The sequence below is a fragment of the Filobasidium floriforme genome (assembly GCF_021052385.1).
Source record: "Filobasidium floriforme strain CBS 6241 chromosome Unknown HD553scaffold_2, whole genome shotgun sequence".
Taxonomy (NCBI): domain Eukaryota; kingdom Fungi; phylum Basidiomycota; class Tremellomycetes; order Filobasidiales; family Filobasidiaceae; genus Filobasidium; species Filobasidium floriforme.
Window position 1 is genome coordinate 99,637 of NW_025763623.1, and position 16,414 is coordinate 116,050.

The window sequence follows — 16,414 nt, forward strand, 5'->3', positions numbered from 1 at the left end:
TATCTGTCTGCTCTTTTCGATGCGGACGTAATGGATTGAGCGTGTAGTCTGTGCCTGTGTATGTGTATACGGATCATAACAGCATCTGAGCGGCAAGCGCACGGCAGTCGAGATCGCCTCAGAATCACTCGCATCTTCAATCATTTCTGTTGACTTTCTGAATAGACAGCTCACATCCGGGTTCAGGCCAAGTGAGAAAACGTCTTTAGCAGTTTTCAAAGTTTCTCGCAGGTCCGATGATGATTTGCGAGAAGACTGGATGGGCGTGGGATTTTTGCGTGACCGTGGAGAAAGGCGATGGTCGACCTCGAAGGTTCAGTCCTCGTGGTCGGTATCTCAAGTGAAGGGGAGGGGTACGGCAGATCTCGAGAACAGCCAAATCATGACGATTACGGAGCGGGAAGTTCCGACACGATGACGATCTCTGAGCAGGAGGTGAATCACCATCGAAAGGACGTCGATGGTGGGTGGCGACGTCACTTTCAACGGTCTGGCGCGCCCGTTACGCGCTTCGCCTGTCGGAGGTCTGGTTCAGATCATATAAGAGTGCTGCCTTCGCCAACATCTTTTTGCCGATGGGAGATTTTCCTTCGACAATAACACCTTGCTACACCATCCAACCGGATCATTATCGTAAATGCGCGCTCTAGACGACCTCTTGTTCGGCTTCATCATTACGGCTGGATACGCCGCTCTGATTCAATACCTCGGCTTGGCCATGCCTCCGCAACCGTCGAGGAACTCTCTTGGTCTTTTTTGCCTTCAATTCGTCATTGCATATTTCTCGGACGATATCGCTAGGGTTTACCTTCACATCGGCACGACCCAAGCTATCGATCGCGGGCTAGAGAGGCGTCTTTGGGACTTTCAACTCGTCCTGTGTATGGTGACCAATGTGGCGTCCGCTTTCACGCAGCTCTGCGCCATATGCGGTACGGATGGAGTCTGGACCGGATACACAGACGATAACGCGATCCTCTTGTGGTGTACCATGACCCTGGAACTCGTGTGGAATATAGGATTGATCGGTAAGCGAACAAATCATTGACAAGTCGATCGTATACCATGCTAACCCTTGCTTTGAAATTGCCCCTTCTTTCCCTTGTGAATCCAGCATATGTCGTTGATACCAGACCCGTACATGTGGCACCACGGGTATCGGTCAGCTCATCATCGCCTATCGAGACGCCGATTTCAACGCCGACTTCGAGCCCAATTGTCGCTCCCTTGGAGCCGCAGGAAGGAGGAACGGCTGCAAACGAGCAAGTCGATGGCTTTGTCGCCGTTTGATGGACGGAGACATCTAATTGCAAGGACCACGGTGGTCTGATAGAAATAATAGTTTCACATACTGTCGTATATACTCGAGGCGACCTTTATCTTGTCTACACTATAATAATGAATTCTATCTTATCATGGTCAAGACATGCTTTGGACCGCCTGGTCCCCTTCGGCCTTGAGAAATTGCAGCGATGGCGTTGTCTGGTTTCGGTTGGTTATACGATCGTTAAGCCCTGGCCGGCAATCGCTCTACAGCAGGCATTATGTAACACAGACGTCGATGCTTACAGCTAGCTACCGTATATACCATAACCTTCGAGGGCACCTCGATGTTTCATCTTGATTTGATCTAAACGTGGGATAGGCGTCAGCTATCGCGTCGGCATAAGTGATTATCATCGAGTCCCGGTAAGATATCTTGACAACAGGAAGAAAGAAAATAGCTCGTTTAGCCTGGTCGGATGGCATGCGCAGCCAAAGGCGGGGCTTGAGAGTTCGGCATTCGTCGGGGACCGATTAGAACTCAGTCTCATCGTTTACTGTCGGTTCTTCTTCCTGTTGTTTGACGTTGTGATCGGGTTCCGATGGGTAAATTCGGCCATGGTGGATTTGAACAGATATGGCGGCGAAATGTTGCTTTAAACCATCAATGGGGTATGTGTGAGGTCAAGCTTGGGTTGATGTTTGACTGATAAACCGGCCTTAAGGGTCTACCCAGATGCAGAGAGATAGCGTGTGACAACATTACTTGCGATAGTCTTCCGCTGACAAGCTACAGATTGACAGTTCACTAAGTGTGCGTTTCTGCTATACACGATTTGTATCTTGCTATCAGTCCTCGCTGATCCATGGGTCCTGCAACAATTCAGCGGCGGTCGGACGGTTCTCCGGCTGGATCTGCAGGCACCGCGATAAGAAAGCGGTCCAGCCATTTACTTCAGCTGAAGGTAGGTCCGGCATGAAATGCACTATCGCCCCTTTCAAAGTGCCCTTTTGCCCTTCGTATATGAAGTCGCCTGAGTTTCCATGAAGATACGAGTTCGAGATATCAGTCTTCGACGCAGAAACGCGCTGTACGAGACGGGCGAACACACCCACCCTCTTCATCGATGTACCTGTCCCAATGTTGACTACGATTTTTCATTTCAATCGGTATGTTGGTACCCAGAACCTCGACTATATTGGCGAGTTGTGTTTCAGGCTCGATGAACCCGAGGCGATCTTCAAAGAGTGTGCCGCCTGTTACGAACCAGAAAGTCTGATCGCATGTCCGTGAACACATCGTCGTCAGCAAAGGTGGTCATCGACTCTCGTCGTTCTCGATGTGACGGTCTCACGGTACAAGCGAGAGCCCAAATATCAAGCGCGCCTGTGCAAGGGTAGCCCAGATAGACCTCCGGCGCCCGATAACATAGATGTTGTGTTTTTTCTGGAAATACCTCTCCCGCCTGTCGAGCTTTATTGAATGTCATTTAGAGTTGTAAGTTTGGGTGATGGACAGCCTTTCTGAGAGCGAACAGATTTGAAGAGCTCACCATGACCAAGATCGACCAGAGCAACCTCTAGCCCGATGTCCCCCACGATATGTTTGCTTACATCGAGCCAAGGAGGAATCGGCTGCGACCAATATCGAATCAAGCCTTTCGGAAGGTAGTGAGGTCGATTGCGCTTCGTTAAAGTCGGATTGTCGAGTAATTCAGCCCTGATAATCGATTCCATCTGCTCGGGGCGAATTAGAATATTGTTCGGCTTGAGGTCTAGGGGATTTAGAAATGGGCGCACTTGATGACAATGAGCAGTGGAACCGCGCGATGAGTCTCGAACAATTAGAGCGTACCTGCATAGACCGTGTTCATCTCTTGATGCAGACCATCCAAACCGACGAGAATCTGCCGGACGATACTCTTGCACGTGCGAAGTGAAAAGCCCCGAGCAGGAGTGACTTGTTCGAGCACATAGAGATCCCAAGCCAGGGGCTCCATCACGATGCAAGCGTGCCGGACGTCATCCTGAGTGCGATGATCGAAAAGTTCGAGAAAGCGACCGAAACGGCGAAGCCATTGTGAGTCTTGTTGACCTTGCCGTTCGATCATACGGTCTACGACCATCATCTCCTCGCTCTCGCCCTCGTGGATTTTCTTGGTGGCTGCGGATGACAGAATTTTCAGGGCCACAAAAGTCTTCGATCTGTTCCGGCCGACAGCATGTAAGCCCGTCTGACACGCACTGATACAGAGCGATGTTGCTCACTTTTTGTCGCGCGCCAGCCAGACAGTACCGAACGATCCGTGACCTAGCTTCCGAAGAATAACGTATCTTCCTTTCTTGAAGCCGTCTCCCACCAGTACGTGAAGATGACTCAATCGCTTGAGGGCGCATCGTGGACGATCAAATTCTTCGAGCGGGTCGAGCGATTGGTGTTGGTAGTCGGTGGCCTGAGAGTTTAGCGAACTCAACGGTTCAGAAAACCGAGTCTCTGAGGGTGCTGGCGATAGAGGCGGTGCGTCGGGATCCATACTGAGAAGGTCCTCGTCGTAGTCCCATCCCCTTGTACGACTTCGGAACGCATGGACCCACAAGCCACTTGATATATACACAGTCAAATCGATCGATGTACAACCCTAGTTTTGGCAGGAGCAAAGTCGACACACACCCTTTGCCACCGGACTTACGTCAGTCCAGTCCAGTCATTGGCAACTCAGCAAGCGCGTGACGTGATTGCGACTGAAAAGTCTGCCGTCTCATTTGATCATTTGACGGCAACATCATTCAGTTTTTGTTACCGCACAAGAAATGAATGTGTATCGTCAGAGATACACGTCACTGGTGAAAAGTACCGCTCAAAGCAAACGCTTTCATAGCTCTTGGGAGTTATCTATGGTCTGCGGAGCATGAGGCTAGATCAAGTCAGATGAGCAGGCTTCGATTGATGCTTGAGTTTTCAAAATGGTGCTATCGGCTATCTCTCGCACAGGGTCGACGCATAGGATGCTCTGGCACTGTCCTAACGCCTGCGATTCTTGTGCAATATATATACTCGCATCTAGATGTCCCAGGTGTTCTGAACATTCCATGTTGTCACCGCTAGTGGCAGCATCTCCAAAGTGATATTCGTCGTACGAGGCTCAATCTGCTCGTTGCCATTGTTCTGTAGGACCTGGTAGCGTAGACGGTGTCCAGCCCATCGTCCCAGACCAAGTACCTCTGGTCCCTTGTAATCTAGATACTCTAATATGTTGTAATGAGGCATATAGACTAGATGCGCCCACGCGACGTAGGCGGCATCGAATGGCTCGAACGGACAGCGCGACAGGCCTAGCCTACCGCGCGGTATCGCCAGTTGTGCCGTTGGAATAGCCGACTCCACCTGACCTGGGTCGAATCCAGGTGTTCGAGGGTATCGAGGTTGATGATACGGTAGGCAGGCTGTTCAGGCTTGCGATGGAAGAACTCGAGCATCTTTTTCCCCGTGACGTCTCCGTTTGCAACGTAACGTTTGATCTCCTCTTCGGATCGCTGTTGCAGTTGCCGCTTCTCCTCCAGACGCTTTGCGTGTCTCTCCGGTATAGGCGGATCGTCTGGACCGCGCTTCGGCCGCCAGTACTCATCGTCCGCCCCAGTACCATATATGGTCATCGATGATTTGACGTCTTTCCGCTTTATGAATGCCTCGTAGTCGGCCGTCTCGGGTAACCCCCATATGCGTCGTGTAGTGGGAAAGACGGAAGTATAGTCCTTCAGCCCCCAGCCCAGAGCCCGAACGGCTTTCACAGACGTGTCTCGAAAGGGTACCTCTCCCTCCGGACTCGAATTTGTCCTGTATTCTGCACGTTCGTCCGGCACCCGAATGTCCTCCACAAGACGTAACAACTCGATCACCTTGGGGTTCGACTCGTCCTCGCCTCTCAGTTTGGCCGCAGCGAGGACGGCGGTCTGAGCGTGTTGCACCAGGGGGTCCCTATGCAAACCTTCTTCGCTGACGATGATCCGCTTGCCGTTCCAAGGTTCGTTGGGATAAGAGAAGGGTCCGACCGCCTGAGAAAGACCGTCACGAACAGTCATGGCCCAGGGCGCTGTCATCTTCATCGCCTTTCGACAGGTAAAAGAGAGGATCAACGTGTCTTCGAAGTTTCCGAGGAATCCGAGGATATGTTCGAAAAGTTCCAAAGGGAGTTGAAGCAATCGACATTCGTGTTGGTCTATTTCGGCATCTTGGTCTCCGCGTCGGCGTTCGATACTAGCAAGATATTCTCGCAAGTTCGGTAGAGGGTTTTCCCAACCGATGAGGAGATCTAGTAGGTCTTGGGACTGGTAGTGGAAAGGGTTTTCGCCAAACTTTCCTCCTGAGAAGTAGCGGACTTTGTCGCTAAGATTGGCGATGTAACAATGGGCGCCCATGACGTTGACTGGGAGGAGGCCGAGGTGTAGAGCTAGTGATCCTGAAGATGAAAACAGAAAGAGAGTGGCTCTTTCGTATACGACTCTTGTGGTAGGCAGGCGAATTTATAATGGGCAAAACGAAATGGACTGAGGGTGATTCAACCTCGAAAGCCTGAGCGCGGGTTGTCGCGTTTGATTGGTTGGTAATGTCGCGCCTACGTCGATGAGCCCATTAAGCGCATCGATCTGTGACTGAGAAGCAGGTAGCAGGTAGGTGACGTATGGTTTGCAAGCTCTGATGCTGTACTCGTAAGTTCCCCTGCCCGCCTGATGTCGATCATCCCAGATGCCGCGCGGCACATGATGCCTAAGATATAGATGCGCCAAGCGGCAATGATTGATATCATATTGTTCGACAAGAGCAAGGGGCGTCTGGGAGAGCACTCCAGCCGGGTCTATGAGACGGTCTAGAGATTGGTCAGGTAACGTAGCTCACTTGAACGGTGTTGGTCATCCTTCCTCGTTCACGTCGATCATAGGGGCAAGTCGAGGAGAGGTGTTCGAAGAGGGTCCGATCACACCGTCTGGTGACAATCCGGACTTTCATGATGCCGGAAACGCCGGTCGCTGATACTACTAATTAATGCTAAATATACGAGTTCATTACGAGATCATCATTTTCGGTCTCGCCGCGATGAGAAAGGACTTGCGCGAATGTGGAAAAAAGCGAACAAACGTTGTGATGTAAGGGGAAGGAGGCTCAGAGTCTGGCCGTATCATCATCCTCATAGAGTTACAGAGTGGGAACGTGAAAGGTCGTCCGTCCGAGCGTTTCCATGGCGGCGATTCATCGGTCTCACTCTCCCTTCTCATCTTGCGTTTCATGTGTATCACACGAAACACACGTGGCTTCCGGCTCGCTTCGCGGCCCGGTCGATCGCTTATAAGCGAGGTGCGAGGTGGAGGTGAGACAAAAGAACGAAACTCTAATTACCAATATGATATCGATATCAAATGACGTAGCAGATTGCCCAACAGTGAATATTCTCGCTCCTTCCGCCCCTCTTTCTATGCTCGCAGTTCGCCTTCTCGACCCGTTGGAGGGCGGACAGGCAACAGGTCGACTGTTCAGCGCTTCCTCTTCATGAATCTCGCGAGCTTTGTCCGAGATGCCGAAAGATGCGATGTGGATTCGGGACGCTGGAAGGCGCCGCAGCTTTGTGATCTTGTCGGCGTTGGTGAACATGCGGTCAAGACCGGACGTATGCAAAGGCCCAGAGATGAGGTCACCTGATCAGAATCAGAGGACATGTTGTCGGATCTGACCGCTGCACCCAGTACACGCGATCGGCCCGGGGAGGACAACGACCAGAATGGGATATACACACGATAGATCTCGCCAAGCCCAACTCTTAATTCTCATACCGCGGTCCTCCACATGGATCCTCCACGAATCGATGCGGAGAACCTGCCACCAGCCTTCCTGCCTCAGAGGTCGAGGGCGGTCCGGGGGGGAATCGTCATATTCGACATCGATCGAACCCCGGGCCGGGCCGGGGCACCTCATCCCGGATGCGCTTAGCGCGAAACGAACCCCGACCTTGGGGGAATCTTTGCACTCGATTGCGAAATTGTCGCACCTATCCATGCTCGTCCCCCTGTACACCTTTACACCCATAACCTCGGGGAAACACATATATAAACCAGGATTCTGCAAGGGTAGTAATCATAGTCCCCTATTCGCCTCTTTAAAGCCCGTCTCGCAAGTCAAAACTGCGAAAGCTCATAATCGCCCATACCAAGCTTCAAAGACTTGTACTATGCTCAACCTCGCCACTCTCACCTCGGTGCTCGTAGCCACCGGAGCTCTGGCACATACAACGCCCCCGAGATACAACCAGACTACCGATCAGGAGATAGAGTCTCAGATCGCCTTCAAGGATGGAGAATGTACCGTCGAGGTAAGCGATTCCTTTCAGTCTTTAGGTTTCGAACCAGCTTTTAACACCTACTACATTTGATTATATGATATGTATGTATCTTATGCTTATGGTAGCCCCTCGGAGGAGCTCGGGACGATGGTCCAGCCCTGTTGAGGGCGTTTGAGACATGTGCCAACAACTCCGTGATCAATCTCCCTGGACCGCTTTATACGGTGGAGAAGGTGTTGGATACCGAGTTGCATAATGTCGTCATCAACCTCGAGGGGATCATGCAGTATACGTGAGTCGATCCTTTTCCCCGCCCGTAGTTCGGTACGAGCGATAAGATCGGAGGTACGCGAGCTGAATCTGACTCTTTCCCTTCCTGCTGCTTTCGATTGTCGCAGCCCGAACATCGAGTACTGGTCCCCCGCCTCCATCTACCTCGAATACCAGAACGCAACTACCGCCTGGAAACTATCCGGAGCGAACATCACTCTTCAATCCCTCACCCGAAAGGGAGGAATCGATGGGTCTGGACAGACTTGGTGGGACGCCTACGCGGTTGAGAAAGCGAGAGGAGGGAGGGGGGTCGCAGGGGGGTCTTCGAGGTTGTTTGCGAGGCCTATTCCGTTGGCTGTTGCCGATGCTTATGATGTCAGGGTCGATGGTAAGCATCAGAATTCATCGAGGGTCTCTTTTTCGGCAACGTGGAACGAGACGCTGATCTGTCGCTGTCGACGCTTGTAGGTCTTTCGATCACCAACGCGCCTTTCTGGCACATGTTCACCTATCAGGTCGAAAAGGGTCAGTCTCGCCCCAGGCCATATTTGTGGGATCCACATCATCGTACTGACATGATAGCGCTTGGAATCTCTCGATAAACCTCAACAGTCGAGTTCAGCAACATGTTTGTCAAATCGATCAGTAGCAGCAATGCCAGTGCTGCCAATACCGATGGATGTGAGTTATCAAGATTCCTCTCTGTTCCTCTCGGAGGACCTCTTGTAAGGCGGACTGCAGCTAAAGCAAAAATGGCTGACTTGGATTTCCCGTACGGGTTACTCTAGGGGACACTTACCGATCTAACAACGTCATCATCCGAGACTCGGTCATCATCAACGGTGACGATTGCGTATCTTTCAAGCCGAACTCGTCGAACATCTTGGTGGAGAACCTTTACTGCGACGGCTCTCATGGTTAGTCCTCGTCAGCTAGTGGTATTGTGGAATTCTTTCGGGGGTGTTAAGACGGAGAAAGGGTTTGTCTGTCTGCAGGAATCAGCGTTGGATCTCTTGGGCAGTACTACGGAGAGACGGATATCGTGGAGAACATCTATTCCCGAAATGTGAGCCATTCCGTCGTCCCCTGTTCCTCGAGCCAATGTGACTGTGTATTGACACTTCAACTTCGGCGTTTATGTTTAAAAGGTCACTTTGATCAACACTGAGCACGGGGCCAGGATCAAGGTTTTCCCCGGTCACAACAACACCGATTCCGTCGAGGGAGGTGGTACGTATCAAATACCACTGCGATTTGTGATTCTGCCAGGAGGCTGACGTGTTTTGAGACCTTTGTAGGAATCGGTCGAGTCAGGAATGTCACTTGGGAGGACCTCACCTTGGAGAGCGTCGACAAGCCCATCTTCGTGACCAGGTAGGTACGGGTGCGCTCATCGACCGGGAAACGAGCCGCTCACAAGAGACTGTCGGCGGTTGGCAGCTGCTACAACTACGACGAGAACCCTCAGTGGTGTGAAGACCACCCTTCGGAACTGGTCATCTCGGACATCAAGTTCTTCAACTTGAAAGGATACGCTTCCGGTCAGTTCCCTATCTTTGCTCTTAGGCGCACGGGCTCTTAGCTGACGAAGTGATGATCGCATTTGTAGGCAACTACCCCAACAACACGGTCGGTTCCCTCCGATGCTCTGGAGACTGCGCCGGCTTTGTCGCTCAAGACATTGACATTGGGCTGTACGAGGTGAGTCCCACGCCAGAGCGCCTGATTCATCGAGCTCTTCGAACAAATGCTGATTTGATTGACTTGCTGTGAAATAGAACCGTACCCAGGGTCAATACGTCTGCACTAACCTGGTCAACCCACGTCTCGACTTTACTTGCATCGACGTTCCTTTCAACGGCGAGAACCAGTTGAGCGATTTGGAGCCCTGATCAAGAGGCGAACGTGAACTCCAAGGGAAATACCCCGCTTGGCATGCCAACTTGGCGCCGAAGCGTTACAGTCTCCAAAGGAAAGGAATTGAATATGCTTCCGTGTAGGCGTGTATCAGATTAGCAAAGTTGTCGAAATCCTCTTATCCCATAATACTCGTGTCTGATATGGGCATGGCCAGCATCCGAGGAAATGCAAAGGCATCCCAATATGGAAGCGCAAGACGAACGTGGTGTATGCTCATAAGTATGTTGCACATAAGACTCGCCGCACTTGCCATCGGTAGGGACTCGAACGCCTCCGATCGTCCAACTCGTCATACAACATCTTCTCCCTGCTCGGTCAAGGCTCACTTCGCCCTGAGCTCGTCGTCGCGCTCCTCACTCAAATTGAGCTCGACTTGCAATCCCGGTTTCACGCAGCTCTACTTTCGGTCCGTCTGCCTCTCGGGGCTCATCCATCGATGTCTTCGTTTCTTCATGTTCGGAGCTACCAAAGATGAAAACAGGAAACAAAAACAAGCACAACTGATCAGCTCGCAATCTTTCTCCTCGTTTCGCAACGTTCCAAGACCGCTTTTCCCTCCTCCTCGCACTCGGTACTCACCCTTCTTCTTGAACCACTCCCAAGCCAAACTCATTACCTCACCATCAGCATCATAAGGCGAAGGGACCTCGCTGTACCCCGGCCGGGCCGTGGGATGCCTGACGTACACGCAAGCGCAGGTCTTGAAGTTGGGTTCGAGGTAGGCGGGGATGAAGAGGTGCGGTGCTGCGTAAGGAGGGAGGGTAAAGTAGGCGTCCTTTGATGTCGATTTCGAGGTGGGTTTGATTTCTGAGTCTGATTTTTCGGTGTCGGCGGAGGTCTCGGAGGTGGGGTCTCCAGAAGACTCTAAGGATTCGGCAGGAGTCTCGACGACCTGTTTTTGCTTTTTGCCCTGCTCTGCGACTTGCTTGGAGAGCATCGGGATAGCTTGCGGGTCCACGCTGAATAGGTCCCCAGGGTTCAGACGGACGTTCGGGTTGTTCACCTATCATATAGAGCATTGAGAGTGGACCCGTAAGAATCCGCGCAGACGAAGACTCGCAGCTGGATGTCGGGATGTGGATGTATATAGATGAACTCACCACGACCCCATTAACCCTCACTTTCCGATGCACGACCAACTGCCTCGCTTGCCATACCGACGTGGCGAAACAAGCTCTGAACATCAACACGTCCAACCTCCTCTCCACCTCCCTGTAGAGCAACGTCCCGATGGGCGTCCGGGATTTCTTTTCCAGCAGCGCTTTGGTACGTTCCGTCTCGGCCCGACCTCCTTCCCTCGTCCGACCTGCTACCATCTTCCCTAGTTCCCGGGATTTCGACGTTTTGGTAGATGTTGATGTTGAAGAGGCCCCGTGGATGGAAGGCAAGGCGTCGGGGAGGTACCACCTCTCAAACTTTTGTTCGGCGATATGGTCCCCGTGATACCCCCTGCTCAACCTCTTTGCGCGCCATCGTTGTTGAAAGAGCGTGAGCGAGGTCCGGGTGAAGTTCGTCTCGCTACGCAGGGGGCCATCGGGCGAGACACGTTGCCATAGGTTGTATAGGTTCTCCGGAGCCCAGCTCTGTGGAAGATGAAAGAGAGGAGGTTGATAGGGTTAGTGGAACCATACAACTTTTTTCTCTCCAAAGAGGTTTGACGACTTGCCATTCGCGGAAGAGCCCTGTTCTTGTCGAACAACGGGCGAGCGATGATCGAGCGGTACGGCATGATGTCAAGGGTGCAGACTATCTAGCTGCTGATGCGTGTTTGGTCTAGATGAAGCAAGTTGTAGATGCTCGATGATGATGAGATGATGTCGAGGTTGTGGTCGAGGGGGAGGTTCGCCCGAGGTCGATTCGTTTGAAATCACGTGAAAAGCTTTTTCGTCCTCTGGACCTCGCTTTCGACTTTGGGATCACAACTCTATCTGCTGTATACATCTACTCCTGTGAACGACGAGATACTCTCTACGATCAGTAGATACTCGACATACGATCGACTTGCAACCATGTCCTTCATCGTCCGCTCACTCTTTACCCGATCACGGCCGACCACAATTGCACGCTGCGTGGCCTGTAGCAGTAACCTCGCTCGATCGTACTCGACCAAGATGCCAGAATCCACCTCTACCGTAGCAGCAGTTCGGAAGACCAAGCACTGTGAGTCCCTCTTTCTCTTCACTGGCTTTTTGTTCTGTTTGAGCAGGTCCTGTTGATCTTGTGCGGCTGACGGGGGTACCCTTTTCATATTCTGTCTTCCATCTTGTGTCCTTCTCCTTATCTTCCATCTTCCGTCTTCACTTTCGAATCATCGACCTATGATTCCCGATACGCCACATCATCACATCACCACAATCATAACTACGACCACGACGCCACAACGACAGCCACCTCCATCCTCCCCGCAGGGACAGTCATGAAAGACCTCTCCATCCTGAAAGACAAGCCCGACCCCCTCGCTCTCCCTGACAACGACTACCCGGACTGGTTATGGACGTTGACGGATGAGGCATTGGCCGATTCTCAGAGTGGGAAGAAGGCTGCCGAGTTGGATGCCGAGGGACAGGTGGGGGACGCCAGGGGGGTCGGACAGGCTGGAAAGGGATTCGATAGGCAGGCGGAGAGACGGAAGTTGAGAGCGAGGTGGGTACTGGTTCTTGCTCTGTCCATCATTCCACATCGTTGCTAGAGCAGGGATCGTCCCAGATCCCTGCTGAAGTCGAGGACTAAAAACGGGAACGAAATATATGCATGGGCGATGTGCGGTGATGTGTTTTGCTGATCCGCATCGAATTGCACTGTGTTTCTGTGTTCTTCCTTTTTGACAGCAACAAGGCGGAGATCAAGGCGAGGAATTTCTTGAGGACCACTTAGACCGCTTAGATCGCCCAACAAAGTGTATATATACGACATGAGACGAAAAGACCTATCTTTTACGGGTTACGGACAACGGGAATTACTCGATGGTTCATCTCAATTCGGTTTCGAGTCTGATCTGATCTTCAGGAATCGGATCTCGTTTGATTCTACGTTTCTATGCTCAGTCTCACAATCAGCAGCGGTGGGGCAGTCCTGGCCCGACTACACAAAAAACCGTGAGGATTCAAGACGTTACCTCCATTTACCAGATGAGTCTGCTTCTCGCAGCCTTTTCGTCTGGGTTTCAAATCCACTGAAAAGATAGATTTCTCGACCCATACGCGAACATCCGGGCCCCCCGCCGGCAGGTCGGCCTGGCCGACGGTAAATATGCCCACGTTACCATTTTACAAGACATTCACCACCAATCATGGTGTGTGAATTCTTCTCGCCAACCACAAAGAACCCCTGCTTCTTCTGGGTGGTTCCCACGGCCATCTTCTTCAGATGATTCCACATCTACCGGGAGAGGTCGTACACATCATGCCGGGTCATTGGCTGGTCGACGGAGTTTCCGAAGACGAGATAAACGTTTCGCGGATCTCATTAGCGGCAAGATGGGATCCTATGATGTTTTGAGGGAGAAGATAGAGTGGAACGACTAGTATCTATTCTTTGGGAACTATATGCTTGGGAGTTTCTATCCCCTTCCGAATCATAGCTTTTGCACCATGCAGGTACTTCGCCTCTGTGTTGTGTTGATGACAATGTCACGACCCAGGGGCGGCTAGCGGTATGACTAGGTCGATACGGACCTGTTGCTCGAGACAATGAGGATGGGACCAAAGAAGATTCGCAAAGTTTGGGCTGCAAAAACTATCGATTGGTGGACATCTTTGGCACGAAACATGTGAATTCAGGTACCCTGACTAGACGGCTTTCCTCCTACTTGTACATGACTTTCGACTATCAGTGCTACCGACCGGTCCATACAAACAAACCCGCTTTCCCTGATCTTTACTCTTCACGACTCTCCATCATGTGAGCGATGTTGGTTCCCTTCCATTTCCTTGCAGGGATGCCTTGCTCGAAGAGGATGTCGATCTCGGCGGCAGCTAGATGGCGGAGAAAATGACGGTAAGCGTCTCGAATCAAATCCGATGCGACATGAAAGAGGAGAGAACTCACTGCGTCCGTTGGTCTCGGGGATGTAAAAGTAGGCCCAGACGACACCGAGACCGGTGAGTCCAGCGTAAATGACTATAGGTAGAGGATCGAGATCGATGAGCATAAGACATCACTCCGTCAAACTTGAGCCGACTCACGTGCAGTCTTGGCTCCCAAATAACCAGGACTTTGGAAGATGTAAGGCGTCACGAACGAGGTCAACCACGCTAGGAAGTAGGAAATAAACTGTAAGGGTTTTTGCAAAGTTTGAGCGCAAAACCTATATTTCGGATCGTCTGAGCGGAACTCACGAAACCGAACGAGACGGTCTTGGCCCTCAAGCGGAGTGACGAGATTTCGGCGTTGAGAGCGAAAGAAGCGCCTCCGGTGGACAGCTGAGCGGTGCAGATGGCAAAGTTTAAGACCACGGCGACACCCTGATTGCAGAACGGCTCTTAGTAAGAAGTGCTTAGAGAAACGAAGGTTCGAAGCACTCACCCAACCCGCCGACTTGTTCTTAGCGAACCCGAGGCAACCCAAGCAGGTGAGAACGAGACAGTGGAAAGCGCTATTCCCCAATCCCGATTTCTATGATCAGAGAATGTTCTGCCCTTCCTAGCTCCTGGACATAGCCGACTTACTTGCAATAGACAAAGCAGAATCGCCTTCCGAATCGTCCGAGACAATATCCTACCAGCACGTTGGTCAGACCGCTGAGCGCGAGCATGCCAAGCGTGATCTTGGTAGCGATGATGACGTCGAGGCCCTTTGAATGATGTCATGCAGGGTCGGTACTCGCTCAACGAGCGATGAAAGACGGCAAACTCTTACCTGTTGTTGCAAAAAGTAGAGACCGCTTCCCAAGAAAGCAGCTCCTGCCATGTTGTAGCATGTCCATACTCCGACGGTAAGAAGGGTCCTCTGCCTGTCAATCGGGTTGCGGAAGAGGTCCATGAAGGTGGCAGATCCCAGAGTAGCCGTAGCTTCTTGCTCCATGGCGACGGTGTGTTGGACGACGGCAAGTCGGGCGCGAATGATGGACTCGTCCTTGAGGTTATGCAGCCGAGCGAGAGCTTTGGCCGCTTCGGCAGGTCTGCCTCGTTTGACCAGGAAGACCGGGGACGTAGGCACGAAAAGGAGTCCGATGACGGTGATAAACGGGAAGATCCACCTGTTGAACAGCATATGCTTTAGCGATACTCCCGATATGTCGTCAGATCCTTGTCTTGACTTACTGGATAGCGAGGACGAGTCTCCAAGAGAGCCAGTCTATCGAAGTGGCGAAATCACCAGTCAGACGCCGTCTACGAGAGCCGATGAGAATCGCTGGAGAGACACTACGTACCACTGTTGACGAACGGGATCCTCTCGAAGCCAGTAGCGATCCCACAAGTCACTCCGATCAGACCACAGAAGCCCAACAAAGAGGACATCATCGGTCGGAGGTTCTGGGTGCAAGCCTCGGAGATGAAGTTGGCTGCCGAAGCGACAAAGATACCGTTCGGTAAACCGCCCAGCATCTGCACATGTTCATCATAGAGACGAGATGAGCGGAGCATTTCGGGGCAGTACGATGGGGGATCAGTCGACTCACTTTTCCAGCAAGCAACATGCCGGGGGAGTTGGCCAGGACCTGGACGGCGATGGCGGGCAGGATGAAGACGCTCGCGCCAAAGTTGGTCATTCGAGGTCCGTACCGTTCCAGGAACCAACCGCAGACCATTGCACCAAAGGCGATACAAATCTGGGTCATGGAACCCCATAAGGCTACCCACTTGGAACTTTTGATTGTAAAGGAAGAGATGAAGCGGGATAAGGATCAGCTTGAAATCCGAGCACAGGTAAAGCAGGGGAACACTAACTCGATGGACAAGCTGTGGGTGACGGGATCGAACCCTCCGAAGTATAGGAGATATGCGGGCCTGTGAGTAATATTCAGTGAGTAGTTGATCGAGATGAGAACACGATTCTATCTTGGAATGCGCTTACATGGCGGCGGTGATACCCGTAGCGCCGTTGTCGAAACCACAGCCCAAACTGTATCGCAAGTGGTAGACAACTTTTTATTTTCGCCGCTCCTGACAGACGGAAGCACGACACGCGAGGACATACCTCGAAAGCAAGTACGGCAGACATACCAAGACCAGCTTCCATTCCTTCTTGAGCGAAGCCCCAACTATATAGGCAGGTAAATTTGTCAACGCCATGCCGGTGCTAGAGGGGTCTTACTCGTCCCGCCCGCCAACTCACGTTTGAGCTTGGAGTCCTCCTTGACAAGATCATAACCTTGTTGCAGCATCTCCCTTGTCGGCGCCTCGAGCATGTTCTTGAGCGTCTCGGGGTAAGGGACTTCGGCATCGGCCGTCGAGGTGGGTCCATTCTCCAGATGCTGGACGTGCTCCTTGAGGTCTTTGACGTCCTCGTCCATCATCCGATCCTTGTTGTCGTATTCGGTAGACATGATGAGATGTGACCCTGTAGTTCTTTGCAGGATGTTGTCGCGAATCGTGTTTCGTAGCGCGCGTGTGGGGTGAAGATGTGAAACTCTGAGTTGGACCTCGCTAAAACGGTCTCAGGGTTTACCCCTTATATCTTCGCTTCAC

At 52.0% G+C, this 16,414-nt stretch overlaps 7 protein-coding genes across 7 annotated transcripts; 3 read left to right on the forward strand and 4 right to left on the reverse strand.

Annotated features, from left to right (window-relative positions):
• Window positions 1-637: 637 nt before the first annotated feature.
• Window positions 638-1,332, forward strand: HD553DRAFT_359925 (uncharacterized protein; the record flags this gene model as incomplete). The annotated part of the gene is made up of 2 exons (XM_046183945.1): window positions 638-1,028; window positions 1,115-1,332. 2 exons carry the CDS (start codon window positions 638-640, stop codon window positions 1,288-1,290), a joined length of 567 nt encoding a protein of 188 aa, XP_046039449.1. The 3' UTR covers window positions 1,291-1,332.
• A 997-nt stretch (window positions 1,333-2,329) lies between these two features.
• Window positions 2,330-3,797, reverse strand: HD553DRAFT_359927 (kinase-like domain-containing protein; the record flags this gene model as incomplete). The annotated part of the gene is made up of 5 exons (XM_046183946.1): window positions 2,330-2,539; window positions 2,619-2,729; window positions 2,878-3,038; window positions 3,119-3,468; window positions 3,532-3,797. The coding sequence occupies 5 exons, from the start codon at window positions 3,795-3,797 to the stop codon at window positions 2,330-2,332; spliced, it is 1,098 nt and encodes a 365-aa protein (XP_046039450.1).
• Window positions 3,798-4,324: 527 nt separating this feature from the next.
• On the reverse strand, window positions 4,325-7,228 carry HD553DRAFT_333345 (uncharacterized protein; the record flags this gene model as incomplete). Its single annotated transcript, XM_046182100.1, has 5 exons — window positions 4,325-4,601; window positions 4,649-5,764; window positions 5,825-6,116; window positions 6,772-6,951; window positions 6,988-7,228. 5 exons carry the CDS (start codon window positions 7,226-7,228, stop codon window positions 4,325-4,327), a joined length of 2,106 nt encoding a protein of 701 aa, XP_046039451.1.
• Window positions 7,229-7,481: 253 nt separating this feature from the next.
• Window positions 7,482-9,757, forward strand: HD553DRAFT_359935 (pectin lyase-like protein; the record flags this gene model as incomplete). Its single annotated transcript, XM_046183947.1, has 12 exons — window positions 7,482-7,622; window positions 7,718-7,884; window positions 7,991-8,253; window positions 8,334-8,390; window positions 8,478-8,546; window positions 8,654-8,782; window positions 8,861-8,931; window positions 9,014-9,095; window positions 9,164-9,239; window positions 9,306-9,406; window positions 9,475-9,566; window positions 9,644-9,757. The coding sequence occupies 12 exons, from the start codon at window positions 7,482-7,484 to the stop codon at window positions 9,755-9,757; spliced, it is 1,362 nt and encodes a 453-aa protein (XP_046039452.1).
• Window positions 9,758-9,969: 212 nt separating this feature from the next.
• On the reverse strand, window positions 9,970-11,563 carry HD553DRAFT_91610 (uncharacterized protein). Its single transcript, XM_046184588.1, has 4 exons — window positions 11,452-11,563; window positions 10,886-11,368; window positions 10,407-10,788; window positions 9,970-10,247 (listed from the first exon to the last, which is right to left on the reverse strand). Exons 1-4 carry the CDS (start codon window positions 11,512-11,514, stop codon window positions 10,183-10,185), a joined length of 993 nt encoding a protein of 330 aa, XP_046039453.1. The 5' UTR covers window positions 11,515-11,563; the 3' UTR covers window positions 9,970-10,182.
• Window positions 11,564-11,762: 199 nt separating this feature from the next.
• Window positions 11,763-12,818, forward strand: HD553DRAFT_303930 (mitochondrial ribosomal protein L37-domain-containing protein). Its single transcript, XM_046178945.1, has 3 exons — window positions 11,763-11,945; window positions 12,173-12,428; window positions 12,614-12,818. Exons 1-3 carry the CDS (start codon window positions 11,795-11,797, stop codon window positions 12,657-12,659), a joined length of 453 nt encoding a protein of 150 aa, XP_046039454.1. The 5' UTR covers window positions 11,763-11,794; the 3' UTR covers window positions 12,660-12,818.
• Window positions 12,819-13,511: 693 nt separating this feature from the next.
• Window positions 13,512-16,410, reverse strand: HD553DRAFT_333347 (general substrate transporter). The gene is made up of 14 exons (XM_046182101.1): window positions 16,062-16,410; window positions 15,924-15,987; window positions 15,801-15,848; window positions 15,674-15,733; window positions 15,406-15,592; window positions 15,157-15,331; window positions 15,047-15,080; window positions 14,643-14,982; window positions 14,453-14,577; window positions 14,310-14,379; window positions 14,123-14,248; window positions 13,970-14,057; window positions 13,833-13,904; window positions 13,512-13,759 (listed from the first exon to the last, which is right to left on the reverse strand). Exons 1-14 carry the CDS (start codon window positions 16,270-16,272, stop codon window positions 13,662-13,664), a joined length of 1,698 nt encoding a protein of 565 aa, XP_046039455.1. The 5' UTR covers window positions 16,273-16,410; the 3' UTR covers window positions 13,512-13,661.
• Window positions 16,411-16,414: the final 4 nt, after the last annotated feature.